Source organism: Perognathus longimembris, chromosome 9 (genome assembly GCF_023159225.1).
Source record: "Perognathus longimembris pacificus isolate PPM17 chromosome 9, ASM2315922v1, whole genome shotgun sequence".
Lineage (NCBI taxonomy): Eukaryota > Metazoa > Chordata > Mammalia > Rodentia > Heteromyidae > Perognathus > Perognathus longimembris.
The window spans coordinates 58,134,240-58,160,099 of record NC_063169.1 but is presented as its reverse complement, the minus strand read 5'-3'; the positions used below and the strand labels follow the sequence as shown (position 1 = coordinate 58,160,099).

Genomic DNA, 25,860 nt, shown 5'->3' with positions numbered 1-25,860 from the left:
AGATTGACTGAGCTGAGAACTCAAGTTATTTTTTTGCTGACATCTCTCACCCTTATAGTCTCTGAAGCTGCTTCAACACAATGGTGCAAATTCAGGCAAACAATTCAAAACAAAGAATGTGCCAGTTTTTAAGTTAACTCCGAATAAATCTACTCAATGATCCTCCGATTCTTAGCACTGTGCCTTCCCATAGGGAGTGGGATCTACTCAGAAGTGAATATGACACTACCCCAGAGGACTGGTGTTCAAATCCTGCCCACTGGATGAAAAGAGAGGGCATATCTGGACTGGTGAGAAGATTCAGTTCTCTATGAGAGCTTTTCCCACAGCCCACAACGTCCTTATGGCCACAGTCTACTCCTGGAGCTCCAGCCCTGGAGATGCTCAAGGAAAAACTCCAGGATATCGTTCATGAACTTAAGTATTACATGAGGTATGGGCCAGATGGATGGTCCAGAGGGTCACATGTCTATGATCATTGGATTCCTGGGTTGTAGCGGAGGAAATGAAGCTTCTCTGCCCTTTACTTTCTTTGGCCACTACATGGATGTGATCTGAGGTTGGAGCTTCGATTACAAAGGAACTGGAAAGGATATAGGTTTGGACTTCTGCCAAGGAGTTGGGTTTGTGGCTCAGGAATGATCTGTTTGAGGCAATGAAGAAGGAAGCCAGTGCCTGGGACAGCACCTTCCTGCCCATGCCCAACCCTCCTGGTAATAGGAAGACCGAGGGGCAAATGAATGGAAAACAGATGAATTAAGTTTACTTTGAAATATCTCTGGATTTAAGGATTAGTAGGGAAAGTACTGGAATAAATCACACTTTGGGTTTTACTGACCCCAAAATATCTAATATAATGTATATACAGTCTTTGTTGTGCGATAACACTGCTGCTGGCCCTGCTCAACAAGTAGGAGAAAAGACAGAAGAGAAGCCACACACTGTGAATCTTGAATTCCACCCTTACATGAAAAATTAGTTCTGGAAAGAGATTTCTGATAGCGTAAAATTGCCCTCCAAATTCACTGTCTGACTATTATGTAAATACCCAGATAAAATAACCCACCTATAAGAGTGCTTGGAGAGGTGAGATGTTCTCAGCATGCATTCTCTGCACATTGCTTCAGGCCTTCCTGAGCAGTGAATAGCATATATATCATAAGTGACTCTCACAGGCAATAGCATAGGTACAGAAACACTCCCTGTGGGGACAGCAGGACACTGGGCAGGATTTTGAAGCAATGCAGCCATGACTGAGTGCAAAAGGTAATAGTTAGGAAAGACGTGAATGATGTAGAGTTCTCTGCCATGAAGGGAAAGAAAAAGTGAGACAGAGAAGAGAGCGAGAGAAAACATGAACATATGATAATAATAAATTAGTAATACTACTACTACGAAGATGGCTAACTCACGAAAAAAATATTCACTGAGTGTGGCATCATACAGATGCATTGCCACATAACTGCCACAGCATAAATAAGTAACGGCATCAAAGATCCTTGCCTTTATCTAAACACATTCTCGCAGAAGAAAATGGGCAATGAACCAGAAATACGATAGACATTTAAGCCTACCTACAATGTTAAAGGGATAAAGAGGAAACAGCAGCCTAAGAGGATGCCAATGGGGGGGAGGGGACAGGGATGGGAGAGTTGAATGCCAGGCTGGCCACTCAGGGTAGGCCTTACTGAGCAGGTAGGAGAGAGGAAGTGGAAAGGGTGAGTCAAGCAGACCTCCGAGGGGACAGATTCCACGAACAGGAGGAGACCTGATATTAAAAAAAAATCAGTAGGCCCACCAAGTGATTACTAAGTGCCTATAACAGATGTTTGCTATGTCCGGCATTGAAGAGTTGAAAAAGCAAATCCCCAAGCCTCAAGAAGCTCTGGCTAGTGACTCGCCATCGTGCATTCTGCATTTTAGGACATTTACTCTCAGTTTCCATGCCAGCCTCCCTCTTCCCCAACACCTTCTCCCATCGTTTGTATGCCCATCTCCTCGCATCCCAGCCAGCCATTGGCCTCTCATTTTTCTCTTTCCATGCGCTTTCCTCCTTCCCCATCCTTCCCTATCCCAGTCTTACCTTTATTCCTCTCATTTTCTTTATCTATCTACATCACAAAATTATTCACAGTTCAGTAAAATACTGGTTTGAAAATACATCTCTAGCGGGTACTATTTTGGGTTGAGACAACACATTAAAATAAAACAAAACAAAACTGGCCGAACCTAAAATTGAGTACCTTACTACCCATCATGGATTTAAGTAGAATTGTCAAATCTTCATGTCAGAATATACACTTGATAAATTTAATGGAAGAGGACTGGACTTTGTAGAACTCATAGTCACAGATGAGGATTCACAATGAAGGCAGCGTTCGTCTGTGCCACATGCTGTGGCCATTCTGAAAAACATCTGTCTCATTGATGCACAATGCTCCTTGTTCCTGCAGAGACTGATTTAAGGACTTATTGGTTTTCTTGGGGACTCCTAGAAATGAGTTCCTAAGGACTTTCTGACCTCGTTCAGATTTCTTTTATTTTTAAAAAATTTCCAGATAGCTCATAGTTTACTTTAGAACACGAAGGGAGGCCAGATTTTTCCCTAGGAAATTTTTCCTTCTTTCAACCAACAGCGTATTTCATGAGAGATCTCATATCCGGGCAGCACAGACCCCATGGATCACAGAATGTGCAGTTTGTGCCTCCCAGAGCTGGAAATTCTCCATGTCATGTGAGCTACCAAGAGAATAATGCCAATAATCATCCAAGTAGCTTTTAATGCCTTCTGTTCTGGGAAGGATGGATGCATAAAATCTTTCTTAACTACCAAATGTCAAAATAATATTGAGCAGAATAGTTACCCAAATTATGGTTCTCTGCAGGATGGGTTCCGTGTAATGAGAAGAACTGACAAATCAAGTATGAAGAGAGGTGGGGTTGTTCCTCATAAATTACATAGGGAATGAACAACTCCTGCTGTGAAGACAAGAATATCAAGATCTTGTCTGCTTTAAGATCTGCGGTAATAATAATAATATCCTACCCTTCTGCAGTGCCCCGCATTCTTGGTGTTTTATAAGCATTAATTAGGTCTTCACTGAGCTCAGCCACTGTCTCATCGCTGTTTCTTCCTCTTGTAGCATCACTGAGAGTCCATAATCATTCTAGGGTTTAAATATTTATTTATCACTTTGAACATATGTTTACTCCACTGGCAATGCTTTAAAATTATAATCAGCAGAAGAGAAAGGTTCAGGGCTCTATTTTTGCAACGAAGAAACAGAGCAGAATCATAACGCTTTTTCCTTGTTAGAGTGAAAACGGCCGTTTGGGGACAATTCTATCAGTTTGTTGTACTGTTTTCCCATTTACTCCCCTCCATTTCAAATATGCTGTCTCCATCCCTTAAAACCTCATACATTTTGTGTTTTCTTCATCCGGTGGCTCCACAGGTGCTTAGCAGGGTGCTTTGTAGTGTTACTGGTGTTTTTAAAAAAAAATGTTTGCTCCATGAAATTAAATTCACATTCAAACCCCATGTTTTGCAGGCCTTGGAGAGCCCTGCCTACCACCTTTGTCCATGACTGGTTGTGGTACAGTTTGGAAACGGATTTGTTTGCTGACATCGCCTCTGCCTTGCTTTTCTGCAGTCATCAGTGGGAAGGAGATAGAAAATGACTGTCACATTCTTCCAAACATCTAAAGCAAATGTATAAACATCCTTTTAATTGTCAACAAGCAGTGACTACTTCATGAGTGTCACATGCTGATGGAGTTGTGAGGACAATAAAGATAAATCTTATTGCAAGGAGAGAACAATTGTTTATTTGAGGTAGTGAAAGGGCTCCCATGAAATGTGTTATATTTGATAGTTCATATTTTAAACTGCAATCAATTAAAAGTTTGGCTAATTCTTAGTCTAAACATAACCTACTAGTTATAGAACAAAGCTGCCCTGATGTCTTAACTCACTTATTTACCCATTTCTTTTTCACTTCCAGTGAATTGTAGCACTGATTATTGAAAGAATAGGAGACAACAAAGACAGATGATCTTTTCCTTCAATAACAGTCACGTCCTTTAATTACTTTACCAACAATATGAGAACAAGTAAAAATAAAAGTCCTGTGAATTCCAGATACTTTGTGTTTCTTAAGCTTGTTGTCTGACTGATTTTGTGCTGGGTACATGCTGTAAATTCAAGGCTGAGTCCATAATGTTCGGAGATGACACTATGATACACCCTGTGGTTCTCAGCTCTGGACTCCTAGAAATTAAGTCATGATGGTTCAGTGAGTGTGATTCTGCACATAAGAAAAGGCTACATAGGCAAATGCTAGTGGTTCTATAATCCTGCTACTATGAAAAAAGAGATAGCGAAGACCGTGGGTGTTTGAGGGCCAATCAGGGCAAAATGTTCACAAGACCTCATCTCATCCAACAGCTGGACACATTTGAAAGCATTTACCATACAGCTGCATTGGAGGCTGAGACTGGTCCACAGTTCCATTCCAGCCAGACAAAAAATACTTCACGAGACTCTATCATAACAGGATGCGTCTTCCTAGGTGTCGCATGAAATAAAAATAGGAGGATCACATTCCAGGCCAGTGACACAGGCAGAGTGAGACCTTACCTTGAAAATAACTAGAGCAAAAGCCCAACTTAAGCAGTAGAGTGTAGCTTGCATACCGAGCCAGACCCAAGGAAACAAAGGTTGCCTGTTTTCTCTCATTTGTGGTAGTTAGAATGTGTCTATAAATCTACAAGTAAACACATGGGGTATGAAAGTGGTTACAAATGAATAAAGGAAAGTATAATTGATTCTATGGAGAGCTCAAGTAGTATAATCTTTCAGAAAGAATAAGTCAAAGATCAAGAAAATAAACATCAGGAACTGGGCACATCCAAGAGGGACAAAGGGCCAAAGAGAGAAGGGCAGACGAATGAAGGGGAGGAGGGGAGGAAATTTTAAGTTACTTGTTATTCAAGGATTTAATGTTTATATTTTATCACTGATTTATAGTAATTAGAATAATATAAATTAATATTACACTGTTGTTTTGATATTAACTAATAGTGTATACAGCTTCTTTTGTCAGTAATCCTGAAACTGTAAATTAGAACATGAGGACAGCAATGACATGAATACTGGTCTCTGCTAGGAAACAAAATGCACGGTGAAAGAATCTACTGAGTTCACATTACCTCAGAGGATCAGACATATTAATTAATTCACTTTTTCCCCTCTTTCCTAGATACCTGAGTCCTCCATTATGTTTTGAAATAGTCTTCATGTCTAGGTGTAAGAATTTTCTAACTCATCACAGCAAGTCAAGAAAAAATTGAGTCAAGTTCAAATTCTAATTGCTATTCATGTGCTTGGCTCATTAGAAATTTAGGACGAGGATCTGCAAATTGTAACATTCATCCTCTGGCCTGAAGGTAATGCTGGACAGTTCGTGGATGCAAACAATAGGCACTGCACTTGTGTACAGCCCATGACAGAAGCGCTTGTTATCAGCCAGGGCCCTCCAAATGTCAGCAAGGTAATTACTGCACATTGGGCAGCAGGCAGCCATGGAATTAGTCTCCTGTTCTCATTCTTTCAATTGGGGCTCTTCATGAAAGTTGTCTAGTTGATGTTATTCTTACTCATATCTGCATAGTCTCAAAAATGTGGGTTAGTATTTGTGACCAAAGTCTGTTTCTTAAGTAGTATATGGCAGGTTTTTGGGTTTTTTTTTTTTTTTTTTGTCTGTTGGTTAGTTGGATGGTTGACTGGTTTATCCTCCAGAGTGAGGGTGTGTAAAACCCATTTCCACTCAAGTTTCTGATATGAGGAGTCATGAATGCCCTGATGTGTGTATGTGTGTCTACATGTCTGTGTGTCTGTGTGTGTGTGTGTATACTTAAATACCTAGCTAATTCTCCACTATCTTATCTTAGACAGGTGAACTATGCTACACAGTTTGAAATAAGACTTGAAAATACCCTGAAGATGTTTTTTCAGACTGTATTTTCTTGTCATTTAGTTGTAAAAGCAATGCAGAGAAACAGTTTCTATGAATTAATCCATATTGTACATGCTCAGAAAAAAAACTACAAAAACACAGAGGTGAAATTGAAGCCCAATAAGCCTGAGTTTAGAGCCTACTTCTGCCACCCTAGTTAAGAGACTTGAACAAATTATGTAACTTTAACGTATCTCAGTTTCACTTGTAAATGGATGTTCAATTTCTTGTTGATAGTGTCATTATGAGAACTAAATGGTACAACCACTGTAGAATTCCTGGCATACAGTAAAGTCTCAAAAACAAACAAACAAAAATCCATCAACTACTATTACTAGCTAGCAAAGGACTATGAAAACTGGCTACATTGAGTTACTTATCTACCTAAGAAGTACATATTCATCCCCCCAAATGACAGGCAACAGAGTTAAGTGCTCAGGACTCAAAGCTTCTGTTGTAAAACAGAAGATATGGAGATACAGATATGCATAATGGAGATGGGAAAGTGTACAAACATAAGTAATGAAATGGCTAACTTTGCTTGGTGAGTTCGGAAAGACTTTGTAAAGCAGGATGAGTAGGAGTCTGCCCAGGAGGAATGAAAAGGGCATCTAAGGCAGAAGATGGCAAAGGCATGAGGTTATACAAGAGCTTTTCACTTTCTTAGATCCAAGAAGTCCCAACTTACGTGGTGGAAACTAGATGAGAGGTGCCAGGTTAATCCTCCAACCGTATGGCTGGTCTTGAACTCACAGAAAATTCCAGTTGTTTGAGAATTGCCACATTTGAAGGCTTTGCTTAAGAAAGGATGAGCTTAAAAGTCTACACTACAGTAATGCTTGTTTGTTTGTTAGTCTACACTATTTTTCTTAAAATATACCAGAATTGGATGCAGAAGGGAAATGGTTATTTTAGAATGAAAACTCGTGATTTCTAGCGCTTCATGCCCCTGTAATTTCTGTGATGGGTTGCCCTTTTCAACAGGAACATCCTGGAACTGTTCTAAAAATTGCTGTAACTAAAATGCAGGCTTCTTAGTTAATAACAAAACTGTGCCCGTTTCCAGACCCTGAAAAGGATGATGGGACAAAATTGCTCTGCAGAAAAAGCTAGCTCCAAATCTTGTAAAGTGACGTTCAAACCATCTAAAGTATTTGATTTGAAACTCATGAAGGTAACACCACCGTAAAAGTATCGAAGAATGAGACTGAGAAGAAGAAAAAAAAGCCTCAGGCCAACACCCCAGAGCAAGGGGAAAAACTGACAAATCCATTACTAGCGACACTTCCAAATGCCTGCAATAAATTTCTGAGGGAATTAATAGCTTTTGCTGCCCATCAGGGGAAAACTGTCCCAATGTACAAGTTACTTCCAACATGGTCTCTTTGATGGGAGGAGAGGCCGGAGCCGTGTTGCTTGCTGGTTGTACAGGTGGTTGTCAGTGCTTATGCTCTGAGAAAAACGGCACCAAATTCAAACTCATCTCAGAGTGCTCTCCTTGTATGATCTAACGCCACTAACATCTCTTCTGAATTATGTGATCCTCTATGATGTAGTTAAGGTCATGACTCAACGTCATGGCGAGCCATTTTTAGTGGTAGTCAGTACTATTCTCTAATTGTAATCTCTCACTACAATCTAAGATTTGACAGCTATTTGGGTAGATGCTATGGGAAGTCTAAAGTAGAAAAACGGCCCTTTAATAGATTTTGTTTAATAAAAGCTGGATTTTTAAAAATTCACTTACCATTCCATGATTCAGCCATCCTGGGATAAAATTATCAAGCAACTTCGGGTATATCATTTCTCTGTCATAGGCATAGATGATCCAGAACACAGCAACAACGAACTGGAAGGGAAAAGGAAATGTTTTATTTCACACTCATCGCCTATCTATAACATTCATTTAGTTGGTTATTTATTATTAAAAGAATTGAAACAGAATTTGGAATTTATGCTAAGATACAGCTAAGGTACAGGAATGACTAGAAAGAAGGTTCTGGCTTCACTCTGTAAGTAGTGATGGTTAGGGTGCCTTTTCTTTCTTTGGTTGCCAACTTTGTTCTCAGGCAGAGGAATCTGTGAGGGAGAGCCAAGAGGCCCGCTCGCAGGAAGAGCACCATTTCAGAGCTAATCCCGCCAGTCTGAGTCCTCTCCAGAGGGTTTAAAAGTTCACTGCTGGTTTGTTTGTATCTCAGTCCCCAGTAAAGCGTTAGCACACATTCAAGACACTGTGGGGTAATGTCCCTTTTCCTTGAACCTACCATGTGGTTTAAATTAATCTTCACCCTCTCTAGTTTCCATTTCACCACTAACAACATTGGAACCACTGCTTATAAAATGCCCCAAGTCACATTTCCTGCAAATGTATTAATTTATTCAGCCTCAGCAAGGACTCAAGTTGCTTTGAGAAGCAGGTTGTATGGAAGGTCAAGGAAGAATCCTAATTCTCTTGGAACTTAGAAGTTCATCTGCGTTTCAGATGTCTGTTTGGGCTTATTAGCAATACAACCATTGAAAGAGAATATAGGACTCAAATTCGTTTTTTTTTTAATCATTCCTCAAGCTAACCATGAGAAAAGAAGTTCAGATAAAATAGAGAAATGACTACCCCATAGTCTTAACCTTGACTATATAATATAAAAGAAAAAGTATACATTTTTGTAAATGTCATTACCTACAGCAGGGCAAAGGAACAGTCCAGAGTGATGCCTCAAAATAGAAAACTCTACAGCACAGAAAGATGCAACATGAATATTAAACAGAAACTGTTTTTATTTTACTTTTTAATAATCACTTGAGTGATGCATGCTTCCGATTTTATTCATATAAATAATACATATTTTAATATCTCCTTTTATAAGAGACGTGGTTATATAGGGTAGCTCAAGGTTAGCAATTCGCTGAGCTCCTACGTTCTTTTCCAACCATCTCAGTTATGATTTAGGTAACTTTGGTGGGCTGGGGGAAGAATCAGTTTTTAAATCAGCTTTAAAATTTACTGTTCTGAAATGTTATGCTTATACACAGTTTTTTAAAAATTAACTGACAGTGAAAATAGTTGGTCCAAGCAAGATAAATAACTGAGAATCTAATCTGGTATCAAAACAAGTTACAAATTAACAAAACTGTGTATAAACATAGCATTTCAGATGTAATAAATAACTTTTATTTTTTATACTTTATTAATGAAACAAAAATTTTTGACAAGGTGTTGTGCATAGAGGTACAGTTACATAGTAGGGCAGTGTGTACATTTCTTGTGATATCTTACACCCTGTTTTTCTTTCCCTTCCCTAGGTCAGGTAGACATATATATATATATATATATATATATATATATATATATATATATATTACACAGTGTACCAAGAACATATACAGTAGCCACGTGGCCTAGGCCAAAGAAAATTCACCTAGGGCTTTAAACGTAATGTTGACAGTAGACAATATGTCAACAATAGTCTTATATGAACGTACATACATAGCTTTTGAGCTATTGTGATCCACTGAGAGGTCTATTTTTGACCTTTATATTTTGAGTAGTTGTTTGGTTTTGGATACATAATGTACGATCACTGACCGTACCTGTGGGAAATACCATTTGACAAGAAGTTTTTGTTTTCACAGACCTGGTCTCTACTGTCTCCCTCTTCCCCCTCCTTAACAGTCATATATCAAGGAGATCATGCCCCTTTGTTTTCTGTGTTCTAGGCTTGTCTCGCTCAACATTATTTGTTCAAGTTCTGACCATTTCCCTGCGAATACCAATATTTCATCATTTCTAATCGCTATGTAATATTCCATTGTGTATAGGTACCATACTTTTTGGATCCATTCATCTGTGGAGGGGCATCTGGGTTGTTTCCATATTTTGGCTATTGTGAATTGTGCCACGATAAACATGGAAGTACAAATGTCTTTTTGATATCTTGGGTTTTGCTGTTTAGGATAGATGCCTAGGAGTGGTATGGCTGGGTCATAGGGTAGGTCTATATTGAGCTTTTTGAGAAACCTCCATATTGTTCTCCAAAGTGGTTGTACTAATTTGCACTCCCACTAACAATGGAGAAGGGTTCCTCTTTCCCCACAGCCCCTCCAGCATTTGTTGTTGCCTGAGTTCAGAGTATAGGCCATTCTAACTGGGGTGAGGTGGTATCTCAGGGTTGTTTTTATTTGCATTTCCTTTACTAGCAGGGATGTTGAGCATTTCCTCATGTGTTTCTTTGCCATTTTTATATCTTCTCTTGTGAAGTCTCTCTTTAGCTCTTTTGCCCATTTCCTAATAGGTTTATTGGGCTTGGAGGGGCTTAGTTTTTTGAGTTCTCTGTAGATGACCGATATCAGGCCTTTGTCTGTTGCTGTGCTGGTAAATATCCTTTCTCATATCGTTGGCTGTCTTTCTATTTTGGTGGCTATGACCTTAGCTGTGCAGAAACTTTTTAATTTGTAGTAGTCCCATTTGTCGAGTCTTTCCCCTATTTGTTGTGCCCCTGGGACTCTATTCAGGAAGTTCCTTCCTGTGCCTATAAGTTCTAGTGTCTTTCCTACTCTGTCCTTCAGTAGTTTCAAGGATTCAGGTCTGATGTTGAGGTCCTTGATCCATTTCGAGTTGATCTTGGTGCATGGTGATAGGCTTGGGTCTACTTTGAGTTTTCTGCATATGGCTGACCCAGTTCTCCCAGCACCAGTAGTTGAAGAGGCTATGTTTATTCCATTGTATGTCTTTAGCTCCTTTGTTGAATATCAGTTGGCTGTAAGAGTGCGGTTTTATTTCTGGGTCTTCAATTCTAATCCACTGGTCTTCCGATCTGTTTTTATACCAATACCATGCTGTTTTTGTTATGATGGCCTTGTAGTAGAGCTTGAAGTCTGGTATTGTGATACCTCCTGCACTATTTTTTTTTGCCTAGAATTGCTTTGGCTATTCTAGGTTTTTTGCTGTTCCATATGAATTTATGGATTGGTTTCTCTATTTCAGTGAAGAATGTGGCTGGGATTTTGATAGGTATTGCATTGAATTTGTATAACAATTTGGGCAATATGGCCATTTTCACTATATTGATTCTGCCTACCCATGAGCATGGGAGGTCTTTCCCTCTCCTTGTGTCTTCTTTGATTTCCCTTATTAGATTTTTGTAGTTTTCATTGAATAGGTCCGTCACGTCCTTGGTTAAGTTGATCCCTAGGTACTTTATTCTTTTTTTGGCTACTGTAAATGGTATTGTTTCCATAATTTCCTTTTCTGTTTGTCTATTGCTGGTGTACAGAAAAGCTGCTGCGTTTTGTGGATTGATTTTGTATCCTGCTACTTTGCCAAATTGGTTTATTAGGTGTAGGAGTTTGGGTACTGAGTTTTTTGGGTCCTTCAGATATAAGATCATGTCGTCTGCGAATAGGGATAACTTGATTTCTTCCTTGCCGATGTGGATCCCTTTGATGTCCTCCTCTTGCCTTATTGCTATGACTAGGGATTCCAGCACTATGTTGAACAGAAGTGGGGAGAGCGGGCATCCTTGTCTTGTTCCTGAGTTTAGGGGGAATGTTTTAGTTTCTCCCCATTTAATACGTTAGCAGTTGGTCTGTTGTATATGGCTTTTATTGTTTTGAGGAATGTTCCATCTATTCCTGTTTTCTCCAGAGCTTTTAATAAGTATGGATGTTGTATTTTGTTAAAGGCTTTTTGGGCATTGACTGAGATAACAATGTGATTCTTGATTTTAATTCTGTTGATGTGGTGGATTACATTGATTGATTTACGGATGTTGAACCATCCTTGGGACTGTGGGATGAAGCCTACTTGGTCATGGTGTATAATTTTCTTGATCAGTTTCTGGATCCTGTTAGCTAATATTTTATTGAGGAGCTTTGCGTCTGTGTTCATTAGTGATATTGGTCTGTAGTTCTCTTTTTTTGTTGGGTCTTTGCCTGGTTTGGGGATGAGTATAATATTAGCTTCATAGAATGAGTTTGGGATTTCTCCCTCTGTTTCTATTTCGTGGAAGAGTTTGAGAAGTATTGGTATTAGCTCCTCACTAAAGGTTTTATAGAATTCGTTGGTGAATCCGTCTGGGCCTGGGCTTTTCTTTGTTGGGAGGTTCTTGATTACCCCCTGTATCTTGCTGTACGTTATTGATTTATTTAGTTGATTTATTTCTTCTTTGTTCAGTTTGGGCAGTTTATACTTCTGTAAAAATTGATCCATTTCTGTAAAATTATTATTTTTTAGTGAGTAGAGGTTCTGGAAATAGTTCCTTATGATTGTTTGAATGTCGTGTGTATTTGTTGTAATTTTTCCGGTGGAGTCCCTGATTTTACATATATGAGTCTCTTCTCTTCTTTTTTTTGTAAGTCTTGCGAGGGATCTGTCGATTTTATTTATTTTTCTCAAAGAACCAGCTTTTAGTCTTATTTATTTGTTGAATGGTCTTTCTATTTTCAATCAGATTTATCTCTTCTTTAATTCTTGTGATCTCTCTCCTCCTAGTCATTTTAGATTCGATCATTTCTTGTTTCTCCAGTTGTTTTAGTTTCATTGTGAGGTTATTCACCTGCTCTGTTTCCATTCTTTTAATGTGAGTGCTGAGGGCGATGATCTTGCCCCTCAGTACTGCCTTAGTTGTATCCCATAGGTTTCTTTGTGATGTATTTTCATTGTCATTGTGGCTTATGAATTTGTTGATTTCATCTTTAATTTGGTCTGTGGTGTGGCCCAAGTGTTGGATAACAATGTGGGGTTTAGCCTCCAAGAATGTGTATAGCCTCTGTGGCAACCGTTGTTATTGAGGGTTACCTTTATTCCACTGTGGTAAGATATAATACATGGGATGACGTCAATACTTTTGTATTTGCTGAGGTTCTTTGTGTGGGCTATGACATGGTTTATTTTGGAGTATGATCCATGGGCTACTGTGAAGAAGGTGTATTGGGTTTCTGTAGGGTGGAATATTCTGTATAGATCTGTCAGATCCATTTGGGATATGGTGTTACTTATGTCCTCAGCTCCCTTGCTAATCCTCTGGGTGTTGGATCTGTCTCTTGGAGAGAGTGGGGTATTAAAATCATCCACTATGATTGTGTTTGGGTCTATCTTGTTCTGTAGTTCTGTGAGAATTTGCTTGACATATGTAGAGCCTCTTTTGTTCGGTGAGTATACATTTATCACTGTGATGTCTTGATTCTGGATTTTTTCCATGTATTAAATTGTAATGTCCTTCTTTGCCTTTTTGAGTTGATTTTAATGAGAAGTCCAGCTTGTCTGAGATCAGGATGGCTACTCCTGCCGTTTTGGTAGGTGGGTTTGCTTGGAAGATCTTGCTCCATCCTTTTATTCAGAGCCTGTTTTTATCCCTTGCTGTAAGATGGGTCTCTTGTAGACAACAGATGGCAACTTTTTGTTTGCGGATCCATTCTGCCAGTCTGCTCCTCTTTATCGGAGAGTTTATACTGTTTATATTCAAAGAGATCAAGGATAAGAGTGTTTTTTCTCCTTCCATTTTCCTGTTAGGCTGTTTTTCCTCTCTTTCTTTTTTCTTGTCTTTAGTGAGCTGCTCTTTCTGTTGGGCTCTGGCTATTGTAGTTTCTTTCTGTTTCTGTCTGTGTGTCCTGTACGATTTCTGTTGGGTGGGGTTCCCCTCTTAGAATTCGCTGTAGGGCTGGTTTTTTATTCACATACTCCTTTAGATCCTCTTTGCTATGGAAAGATCTGGTTTTCCCCTCGAATATGAACTCTAGCTTTGCTGGATATTTTATTCTAGGTTGGCAGTTGTTGGCCTGTAGAACTTGGATGGTGTTCTTTCATTCTCTTCGCGTGTGGTAGGTTTGTGTGGAGAGGTCTGCTGTTATTCGGATCCTCTTCCCATTGTAATAAATTTCTTTCTTTGCTTTGGCTGCATTCAAAATTTGCTCTTTATTCTTGAGATCTGAAGTCTTGATTATTATGTGCCTGGGTGAGGCTTTTCTAGGGTCTGGTCTGCCAGGCATCCTATAGGCTTCGGTTACCTGGGTGAGGTCCCTTGTGAGATTGGGGAAGTTTTCTGCAATCACTTTATTGAAAATATGTTGAAGCCCTCTGCTCTGGTATTCGGCTCCTTCTCCTTTCCAATTATGTGCAGATTATATCTCTTGTCTTTGTCCACTAGCTCCTGGATTAGTTTTCCCTGGAGCTTTACCGTTTCTTGGAGTGTGGTAATTTTCTGGTCCTTACCGGCTTTATCTTTGTCCAAGAGAGAGATTCTGGCTTCAATATGGTCAATTTTTTGTGCTGTGGATTCAAGTGTGGAGTTTATGGATGTCAGAGAGCTATTTATGGTTGCCAGATCAGCTCTGATCGTGGAAATTTCTTCCTTTAAAGAGTTGTATTTTAAATCTATTTTTTCATGCATTTCACTTCTCAGGATGTTAAGATCTTCTTTGACGGAGGTTTGCACTGTATCCATTTTTGCTTCCATTTCTTTCTTGGCTTCCTGGATGTCCTTCGAGACTTCCACCCTAAACTCCTGGAATTGTTTTCTGATTTCATTTCTGAGGTTTTCCATCATTTCTGCTATCATAGCCTCAGTTGTTTTTTTATTCTCCATCTCCTCTTCGGTAGTACTGCTTTTTGGAGCTGGCGAGTTGGCTTACCCTTTGATGAATTTTGTTATATTTCTTTGTTATTTGCGCATGTGGAGATCTGTAGGTGGTTTCCCTGGGTTGGCTTTGTGCTGGTTCCCGCTGGTCCATCAGTGGGGGACTTGTGTCCTGGCTCTGGGTTTGAGTGTGGCTGTTGAACCTTACTGCCCAATGGGTGAGCGTGACTTTCTCAATTGTTGCTGAGGTGGCCACCCTCACTTGTGCCCGCTTGTGCGCTCCCACAGGGGTTTGGTCAAGAGGTCCTCCTGCTGGAGGGCTAGCACGCTGGCCCACGCTGGCCCTCCAGGGGGCACGTGCGTGTGCACTCTAGTGCTTCCGTTGGGGATGAGTTGCCCGAGTTGTTGGAGGGTGCTTGTGTCCTCTTGTGAATTTGTTGTGGGGGGACGGTATGCGTGGGCCCCTGCAGGATCAAGTGTCTGGGTGCGGGTTGGTGCCCACAGACTCTCTGTGCCTCCACTGTGAGGGGGTCATGTGTTCGGGCCCAGGTGACCCTGCTGTGCTGGTGTTGCTCACCAGTGAGCCTGGGGCTTTCAATGCCTACCAGTCCCCGGGCCCCTGCTGGGGAGGGGGTGGGGCCGGTGCGGTCAGGTTCAGGCGGCTCTGCTGGGGCTTTGTGGGGGATGCCTTGGCGCTGCTCCGCCTCTGTTAGTTCCTGCGTCCTCCCAGAGGTCTTAGCACCGCCAGCTATGGAGCTGCTTTATTCACTTGGGGTAGGGAGGGGGAGGGAGGGAGCTCTAGCTTCTTTGTAGGGTTTGGGTCTCTGCTAGAGCTGGTCTCCCATTTGTGGGGGGGATTTACTGGTCCTGGGTTGAGTGTGTGTCCCGCGCTGCTGTGGGCTTTTCGGGGCTGTGGTGGTGGGGTGTGGCGATCGGTCGTTTGGTGGTGGTGGCCCCGGCTCTTCCCCATCTGCACTGCCCGGTTCCCCTGCTGCTTACGTCTGATCCCGGCTGTTCGGTCCCGCACCTCTGGTCCTTCGCCGCCGTCTGTCTTGGTTGGTCTGTGCTCCCCCTGGGGTCCGTGGAGCTCCTGCCTTCTGGACTCTGCACTCCTGGCGTGACTTTTCCGCTGTTGGTTTGCTGGCGCCGGGTCCCCTTTCCCAGCCTGGCCCTGTTCGGGCTGGGGTCAGCGGATGGGGAGGGGTACCCCGAAGATTCTCTGGCTCCGTGCAGGTTATAGGCTCTTCTTTTTTTGTTCTTTTTTGTCTGCTGTGTTTCTCTGCTGCTTCTGGTTGTTGGGTTCGCTGGATTCTTGATGGGGTGTTGGGTGCTGGCGTTCCCAGCTCACTATTCAGTTGGAGCGAGTTGGGGTACCTCCCTATCGTGACGGCGCCATCTTCTCTCCCTAATAAATAACTTTTAAGTACTTACAATTTTAAATTATTTACTTTAGACTGGACTGAATTTCTTAACAACTGCATTCATAAGGGCACACATTTGATAGCTATTTAGAATCGTTGTTAAATTGTCTCTCAACATTATCTCCTGAAATCAGTCTGGAATACAGATCACTGCGTTTTCCCTGCCCTCAAAGTTTGTTTTCTTTCTGCTCTTAATAACATTTGTATAGAAGTTTCACATATCACAAATGGAATCCCATCATAACTTCATCAGTTTTGATCCCATTAATTCGAATGATAAGGTCAAGTACATCTACAATGCACTTAGTTTATAAACTTCAAATCAGACACGTAACAAACCTAATAGCAAAAAGCATGTTTGTTTTTCTTGAATGCCATTCAAATTAGCACTCTGGGTAGTTTAGTGAATTAAAGTCCAGGCTGCATTAAGGTGATGGTAGAGGATAGACAGAAATGGTCAAATAAAGTCCCATTTGTGACAGCAAGAGGCCTGTACTGAGCCAATCACAAAATAGATTTGGGCAGTAGTTGAGTGCCTAGAAGTCAGAATGAATGGAAAAATTGATGGAATGGAAGACAAGCATGTCAGGCAAGCCAATCCCAGGAGAAGAGAGGAATCAGCATTATGGACATACTTCTTCACCATGAGGTGATCTTTGGCTAAGAGCTGGAAGTAGGGCCAAGTGGTTCAGAGTGGATGGGATTGGGGGCACTGTGGCTGACTGTGTACTTGGAAGACAATAAGAATAATAAGGATGAAACAGGACGGTTCACAATGACATGATTTTATGGTAGAACCAATCAAGATATTTTCCAGGGTTGTGAAATCTGGGGTGGGTGGGGGTGGGGGTGGGGGAATGGACAAAGATTTAGAAAGACGATGCTGGGGGTTTCTTAGTGCTAGGGTTCGGGTGGCTGAGATCAGGAAGGGGATCTTTAGTGAGAGATCACCATTTTCCAGCTATTACCTGAAAAACGGTGCTGCCTAGTAAATTACAGGAGATAACACATGGAAACCTACTAACACAAACTGTCAACATTTAACTAAAGACAGTCCTTCCTGCTTTCACTTTCTTCTTGACAATATCCATCTGCTTAGGAGTTGTTCCACACCTAGATGCCAACAGTGCACTGGAAGGTTCCACATATGTACTGCCCTTGGATGGAGACCCAGGCCGTATAGTCTGCTACTCATAAGGTCCTTGAATCTGCAGCACTTGTATCCCCTGAGAACCTGTTAGATGCAGAACCCCAGGCAGTACCAGGCTCTGAACTTAGGGCTTTGCCCTTGCTAGGAGTTAGGATCATAGTCGTGGGTCATCTCACCTGGCTCCTTCTATTCCTAATTTATTTGAGAAGCATATTTATACAAACATGTACACTCACGTGCATGAGCATTTGTATACACATGCACATACACATGAAAACTGCTAATATTTCCGGATGATTTTGTTTCTTTTTTTTTCCAGTTCATTTCCATAAAAACATAATATAAAAGACAATGCCACCATCTTCCCCTTCGGAGGGTGATCCATCAAGCTGGTCTGGGATACTCCAGTAGTTCATAGCTCATCATGAGACGTGTGCAGGGCATGGTCACATAGATCTGTGCGCTTACTGCAAAGTTTGTCTTTAACATTGTCAGCTTCTCGAGAAAAGAATTCAATAAGTTCATCCTCATATTCCTCCACAATGCTCTCACAAGCAAAACTTGAGGGTGCCACTGAGGTCTGAGTCAATTCGGATGCCCTGCAGGTCCAGTTCACTGGATTCTCCACCCCGGCTCACAACCCGAAGGTAGTTCTTGCGGTGAGTGGAAGGGTCAATCTGTTCTCCAAACTCCTTCACGCAGTCACACACTTCCTCTAGCAGTTCTGTGAGATGGGCCTCTGAGCGGGCATAGGGTACCTCTACTACTGACTGGCGGCCATCTGGATTGATCCGGAAAGATCCCATCTGAATGGTCTTCTTGGGATCCACTTGAGCGATTTCCCACTCTAGCTCGTCTACTAGAGCCCTACAAGCTCCACAGTGTAGATCCTGGCTCCTTCGAGCCCAGGTAGTTCCCAGCAGAGGCCCTAGAAGCAGGGCCAGCCAACCCCAGGCTTTCTTTTTTTTTTTTTTTTTTTTTTTTTTTTTTTTTTTTTCTCAAATTTTTATTTTCAAACTGACGTACAGAGAGGTTACAGTATCATACGTTGGGCGTTGGATACATTTCTTGTACTGTTTGTTGCCTTGTCCCTCATGTCCCCCTCCCTCCCCCCCTTCCCTCCCCCCCGCCCAGTTGTTCAGTTCACTTACACCAAACAGTTTTGCAAGTATTGCTTTTGTAGTTATTTCTCTTTTTTTTACCCCGTGTCTCTCGAATTTGGTATTCCCTTTGAATTTCCTACTTCCAATACCAGTAAACACGGTTTCCAATATACTCAGATAAGATTACAGAGGTAGTGTAGGTACAAACATAGGAAGGTGATACAAAACATCATCAATAATAGAAACTACACATTCACATAGGACATTGAAAGTAGTTATAACTGTGATATATCACTTGTTTCCATATCATGGAGTTCATTTCACTTAGCATCATCTTATGTGTTCCTAAGGGTATAGCTATTGGGCCTTGTGATGCTCTGCTATGGCTTGCCTCATCTTTAGCAGAATGGGAACGCTCCACCCGTGCAGACCAGCCTCCGGCTACGGCTCCGCCATTGTTTCCGCTCGGATCTATCCATCCCCGGCCCCCAGCGTGCCGCCGGGCCGGCAGGGCAGCCGTCCCACCTCTGTTCCCAGGGCCGTCGTCGTGGCCGTGGCCCAGGCGCTGGAAGGCGGCCGGACCCTCACTGTGGCCTCGGTGGCTCCCAGCCCCAGCGCCTGGCTGCGGGGAGCCGGGCTGCCCCGGCTTCTCCCGAGCGCCTGGGCGCTAGGGTGCCCCAGTGGCCGCCTGACCCGGCTTCCTGCGCCGAGCCCGGGCTCTGCGCAGGCCTCGGAGGCGGCCGGTCGGCCGTACCAGCCCCCCAGCAGACTGACCCCGGGCCCGTCCCGGAGCCCTCTCCATTTTGTTTCTTATCTTGAGATAATCCTTGAGCTTTAGTCTGTCGATTGGTAATATACCACTTTGTGTGTGTGTGTGTGTGTGTGTGTGTGTGTGTGTGTGTGTGTGTGTCCATGTCCTGAGGTTTGAACTCAGGGCCTGGGTGCTGTTGCTGGCCTTTTTTCCCCCCTCGAGGCTAGAGTCCTACCACTTGGGCCATAGCTCCACTTCCAGTTTTCTTTTGGTGTATAATTGGAAATAAGAGTGTGATCCTCAGATCTCTTGAGTAGCTAGGATTATGGACAGGTGTGAGCCATTAGAGTTGGGCTTAATATAACAACTGATTTTGAGTATCAAACTAAAATTTGGTTCCTGCTTCGGCATGTCCTTCCTTCTTTCCCTTCCTTCCTTCCTTCCTTCCTTCCTTCCTTCCTTCCTTCCTTCCTTCCTTCCTTCCTTCTTTCTTTCCTTCTTCCTTTCCTTCTTTCTTTCTTTCCTTCCTCCCTCCCTCCACCCCTCCCTCTTTCTCTCTCTCCCTCCCTTCCTTCCTTCCTTCCTCCTTCCTTCCTTCCTTCCTCCTTCCTTCCTTCTGTCCTTCCTTCCTTCCTTCCTTCCTTCCTTCCTTCCTTCCTTCCTTCCTTCCTTCCCTCCTTCCTTCCTTCTTTCATGCTAGGGACTGAACTATGGTCTTAAGCATGCTAAAGAGGCACTCTATCACTGAGCCTTATCCTCATCCAAGAGTTTGAATTATATAAAGTTGTTGTTAAACTTTTCCCATGGAAATTGGCAAATAAAATCCTTTCCCCATGGTGAGCCAGTTCTTCCAGCTCAGCACTGTTGGTGGCCACTTTCTGTTCACCACGAGGGATCATTTGGGACATCGCTAAGGCAACTTAATACTGCAGCTCCAGTCAACACTTTGGTTCCTTCCATGTACTGAGGGGACTCTACAGACTGTTCAAAGCAAAGTGACTTTTAAGAAAGTGAGTCACTTTTCCAGGTGTAACCCCAGAAGGCCAGAAGGCACGGGTAACTGAGCAATCAGTCTTCTGCATAAGTCCTTAGGTGTAAACATGGCACAGATGGTAGCTTCTTGGCTTTGTGCCCTGATCAGCTCATGATAGCATGGTCATCAGCAAACCCAAAATAAATTTGAACTCTACAGCCAGGGCATGGATTTGAAACAAAAATAGTTTCTCATGGACATACCAAGTGATTCTGGAATGTTCCACTGTCATAAACAAGCTCCTTCTCTGACCAGCTAATCATCTAACACCTGCTGCTTCTTGGCTTCCAGGACCAGAATACTGTACTTGTACCATTATGGAAAGAGCTCAGTCATCTTCCAGGTCTTCCAGTATCAAGATAAAATATCTGAAGTACAGGTAGAGGTAAGGCTCATTTGAATCCCTAGAATTATTGAAAACCACTGTCAAGGGAACTGATACATTTGTTGTTTCTTTTTTAAAAAAATAATAGTTTCTCATATAGAGGCTGATGGGAGCTGAAATTTCATCTTCAGTTCACGTCCAAGCATCTTTACTGATTAGTGGGATTTTTTTTTCCAACTAGATAAAGCCAATTAGAATGCAAAGGATGTTGTAGAGAAATTTTCCATAAGGAAGAATATAAAGCCATATATGTGAATCATATAGCATGACCACAGACACCCACTGTGGAGAGATGGAAGAAGGCAAGGTAATAAGCACACATTCCTTTATAGTCTTCTGCTTCAACACGCTATGATTTTGTGAAGCTATTTTCCCTTTTAACAGACTCCTATCCCTATTATCAAATGCTAATAAGGAAAACTTTGAATTCTATTTTCAGACTTGATGACAGCGCTTCCAAATTTCTCTTGGTTTGTTTTCCAAGTTCATATTGTTTCTCGAAGGCAATCTTTAGGGATATTTGGTTATGGTTTATTTCCTTTTAAACATGGGGACCTGGGAGTAAGTGGTATGTTCTGGGAGTGACCTGGCTTTGTCCTGATGACCTGCCACACAGTGAAGGTCTCATTTTCACATGGCCTTCATCCTGTCACCTTTCCACCTGGGAGAACCTGAGTCCTTAAGTTTCCTTTAGCTTATTTCCCTGTACCACCCATCAAAATCAGAGAAGCAGAGTGAATCATAGGAACCTGGAAAAGGTTACAGGATTTACTATTATTCTTGGTGACACTAGGGTTTGAACTCAGGGCTTTATACTTGCTGGTCAAGTGCTCTCCAGCTCTTTTTGGCATTCATTATTTTTGAGCCAGGACCTCCCTCCCTGCCCGGACCCATCCCTGCGCTGCAATTCTCCTAGCTAACGTTGCATGTTCTGTTTCTTTAGGACTAGCTTAAGTAGCACCTATGCATGGCAACTTTTGCTCTCTTTTCCTATTATAGGTCCTGATAGATAACAGACTCCTGCTGTTTTTTCTTCAGTTGTTGCCCAGTGGTTCATTGTGTGACAAAAGTACAGTGTTGGAAGGCAGGAACTTGTCTGTTTCTTTTTTTAAAATATGCTTTATTTATTTATTGATTTTGCCAGTCCTGGGCCTTGGACTCATGGCCTGAGCACTGTCCCTGACTTCTTTTTCCTGAAGGCTAGCACTCTGCTACTTAAGCCACAGCGCCACTTCTGGCCATTTCCTATATATGTGGTGCTGGGGAATCGAACCGAGAGCTTCATGTATAGGAAGCAAGCACTCTTGCCACTAGGCCATATTCCCAGCCCCACTTGTCTGTTTCTTATTTCCTCCCTCCTGTCACACAGCACATTCGTAATATAAATTAGCAGAATAAATGAAGAAAGTATATTGTTCTTCCTTGTATGTGCCTTATCTCACCTCTCCTGCATGAATAAATACCATTTCTCTCCTTCGGTATCTTCCTGTTGACCTACATTTTCTCCTTTATGTTCTCTGAGGAGTTTGGACATCCTTTGTGTAAGGAAAGGAATGTATTTGTCTCTCTGCTGTGCTCTGAGCTTATGCATTATTAGATTTCTGTCCAGATCGATTTTCCTTTACCTGTGTAAGGCTCTATCATCCTACAATAATCCTCTGGTTTCTATATCAAAATAGACAACCACATATTCTTTTTCCTAAGCCAACCAAGAATAAGGAGAATGAATGAGAAATACACATGAAACTGATTAAAATCAAAAACTCTATGACCTAAATATTACTTTTTAAAAATCTCTATCTGCCAAGAGTATAGAAACCTGAACAAAGACCGGGAAGACTCTGAGGGAAGAAACAAGATCCTATCTATCTCTCCGGTTGAGCGAGCAGAACAGAGAGATCTGACAGGTGGCCTGCCCCAAGGGACACTAGATGGCCTTTGCTGGGAACACAAGGTCTCAAGACATGGGGGCACTGGGGAAATGATCTGATACTTCTTTTGGCTTCTTCTGTCACAAGTGATGATGCTAAATGTGGAAATGGGCCAGCCTGTCATCTCTGAAGGAACTGGTGTGGGTACCTTAAGGTCAACAAGAAAAGCCTGGTGTTCCCATGCCTCATTCATAGCCCGTGCTCTGCTGATGAAGACCAATCTTCATGGCGCCACATAAAGGGGTTGTGATAAAAATAAGTCATGGAAACAGGACAAAGAAGTGGTGGGAAATGAGTAGAAATTCAAGTGGCCCTAGCTCAGGATCTTATCCTGACTCCAGATGTATCCTTACGTATAGCTGGCTCAGGAAGAGCCAAGTAGTTTAAAGATGAGAAATAACAAGATGAGACATACTAGGTAATAATGTCTTCGTAAACAGTACAATAAAAAAGAGGGGCTAGACACCAGTGGTTCATGCCTCATGCTTGTAATCCTAGCTACTTAGGAGGCTGAGATCTGAGTATCCTGGTTTGAAGCCAGCCTGGACAGGAAGGTCTGTGAGACTCTTCTCTCCAATTAGCCAACAACAAGCCAGAAGTGGCACTGTGGCTCAAGTTGTAGAGAGCTAACCTTGAACAAAAAAGCTCAGGGAGAGCAACCTGCCTGAGTTCAAGCTCCAGACAGGGGGAAAAAAAAGAAAAGAAAAAGAAAAAAAAGAAATATAGAGAAGAATGATGACCAAGGCATTTGAATGATGCAAACCAGAAAAAAACTATGCCAAAACAGATGTACTTTATGATCAAACAACATGCCATTAAGGAAAAGAGGTCAAAGAAGAAACAGGGAAACTTAAGATAGAGCTCTCCACAGATGATACAAGTGAGTGAATGGGATTCAAGAAGTAAGAAAAAATATAAAAAGCTCATGTTGGGAACTGCAAAAGGAAAAGTTGCCTTTGGTGAAGAGCTAGGTCTAGATTTCTGCAGGGCCATGAACAAAAATCACAAGAAAGAAAGGAAGAAAAAAAGAGAGAGAGAGAGAGAGGAGGGAGGGAGGAATCCTGCTGGAAGCACTAGGTGCTAAATACATTACAAGAAATACAGTTTTAAATATATTGCTGAACACACAAGAAAGGTAAAAGAAATCATTAAGGGCCAAAATATATAGGAAAGAAGAAGAGGAAGGAGAGAAAGAAGAGGAAGAAGAAGAAAAAGAGGAGTAGGAGGAAGAAGATGAGGAGGAGGAAGAGGGAAGGAAGCAAAGAAGGAAGGAAGGGAGGGAGGGAAGGAGGGAGGGAGGGAGGGAGGGAGGGAGGGAGGGAGGGAGGGAGGGAGGGAAGGAACAGAACAAGGAATAATACCAGATGGGTTTCAAGCACATCCAGCAGGAGGCCTAGGAGGCAAATGTCAGTATCTGAATCTGAGCAGTGTCTGGATTGGGCCAATAAGGCGGATCCACAGACCCTAGAGCCACACAAGATGGGGGAGGGGTACTGAACCTGGACAACCCAACCCAGTGGGGCTTTGCCTTCCAGGAAAACACTCTTGATCAACTGAAATCAATTTGCTTTCTTTAATTTTTAAAATTATCTTTAAGTAATTGGAGGCACCATTCAACAAAGCAGTTTATGCATTTTGAGCACTGTCACCCCCTTCAATATTCTCATGCCCTTAAACCTACCCCCGTCCCTTACTTTTCTTAATTTTGTGGTATATACAATGAATTCTCGACTGCATTCTCCCCTTCATTTGCCCACCCTTCTCCCTTGTTGGCTCACTTGCATGTACCCATTTCCTGGGGAAGATTTTGTTGGACTTTGACCTCGTATTTCTGAAAGATTATAGATTTATAAGCACATTCTATCTACCAACAATGAGGGAAAATACACAACCTTTGTTTCCCTGTGTTTGGTTTACTTCACTTAATATAATTTTTTCCAAATCTTTCTTTTCTATTCTTCATCACTATGAATGTTTCAACTTTAAAAAGGGCTAATTTCACAGAACTTTCTTCTGCATTTAGGAAATTATTTTTCTTCCTTTATCTCTGTATTAGTGAAAGTTAAATATGATAGTTAATTCAATCTCTGTGAAATGTAACATTAATTTTTAGTTATTATAAAGATGATGTGCACAGGGGTTACAGTTACAAAAGTCAGGTAGAGTCCATATTTTCTTCTCAAACAGTATTATCCCCTCCTTTGTTTTTCCCGCTTTTCCTCCCCCATCACCTCCTCCCAAGTTGTGAAGTTCATTTCTAACATAGTGTCTTGTGAGTATTGCTATTGCATTGGTTTACCCTTTGTATTGCTGCTTCTGTGATTCCTTTCCCCAAATCAGAAAAACTTACTTACAAAACAAAGGGTACTAAAATTAAAAAAAAAAAGTGACCACAAGGAAGAAACTAGAGGGGGGGAAATGAAAGAAAAAAGAAAGGGCTTCAACAGTATACTAAAACACACACACACACACACCTCTCTTATTTCCATACCATAGAGCTCATTTCAATTAACTTCATTTTATATGTACATATGTACATGCCTTTTGAGCTATTGTGATTCTTTCCTAGGACTATCCTAGCTGTCTACTAAAATTATTAGAAATAAGGGAAACCATAGGGTCGGTGTTTCTTTGGATCTGCCTAACTTCACTTAATATGATTTTTTCCGGCTGGGAATATGGCCTAGTGGCAAGAGTGCTTGCCTCGTATACATGAAGCCCTGGGTTAGATTCCCCAGCACCACATATATAGACAATGGCCAGAAGTGGCGCTGTGGCTCAAGTTGGCAGAGTGCTAGCCTTGAGCAAAAAGAAGCCAGGGACAGTGCTCAGGCCCTGAGTCCAAGCCCCAAGACTGGCCAAAAAAGAAAAAAAAATATGATTTTTTCCCAAGTCTTTCCATTCCCTTACAAATGGGGTGGTACCATTCTTTCTGATGGAAGCATAGAATTCCATTGTGTATACATACCACATTTTCTTAAGCCACAAACTTTACTGGGAGTTACCCTCAGTGGCAGGGCCCTGCCCTAGCTGTGGCCTTGCCCCTCCTCAGGAAAGAGTGCAAATCAAATGACTTGGCTTCAAAGTTAACTTTGGAGAGCCTTCTCAGCTAAAAGCTTCCAAGGGCTCTTCCTTACTTGAAGGGTAAAAATCAAACCTTCCTTTTCAATCTGGTCCTTAAGTCTCCTTCTAGGCCCTTCCAGCATCATTGAGGTCCCTCCTATTCCAGCTTCCCAAACTCATCACACAGTTCCAAAGAAGACTTCTTTAAAAATGTATTTTATAATTTATTAGAACTCTCGTATTTTATGTATTTGTATGGTTGTAAAGCATTTTAAACCATTGTAGTAAATACTCTCAAGCATAATTTGCTGTGACTCATGAGGTCTTTAGAATAAAATTCTGTAGTATTTGACTCTTTGATAAACCATAGGTTGGATAAGAAATGTACTCACTGCCTTACATATGAAACTGTAACCCCTCAGTACTTCACTTTGAC

At 41.8% G+C, this 25,860-nt stretch overlaps 2 protein-coding genes across 3 annotated transcripts in view; both read right to left on the bottom strand.

The window, feature by feature from the left end:
• The window catches only part of Aig1 (androgen induced 1), a 210,876-nt gene that overhangs the window by 125,131 nt on the left and 59,885 nt on the right, over window positions 1-25,860 (bottom strand). For both annotated transcript variants that reach the window (XM_048354212.1, XM_048354211.1), the window contains exon 3: window positions 7,765-7,866. In XM_048354212.1, the coding sequence (XP_048210169.1) occupies window positions 7,765-7,866 (102 nt within the window). The remainder of the gene's footprint in view (window positions 1-7,764; window positions 7,867-25,860) is intronic.
• Window positions 17,475-18,690, bottom strand: LOC125357356 (protein canopy homolog 2-like). The gene is given in 3 exon segments (XM_048354213.1): window positions 17,475-17,717; window positions 17,719-18,116; window positions 18,654-18,690. Coding segments are annotated over 3 exon segments (549 nt in total). The 5' UTR covers window positions 18,658-18,690; the 3' UTR covers window positions 17,475-17,570.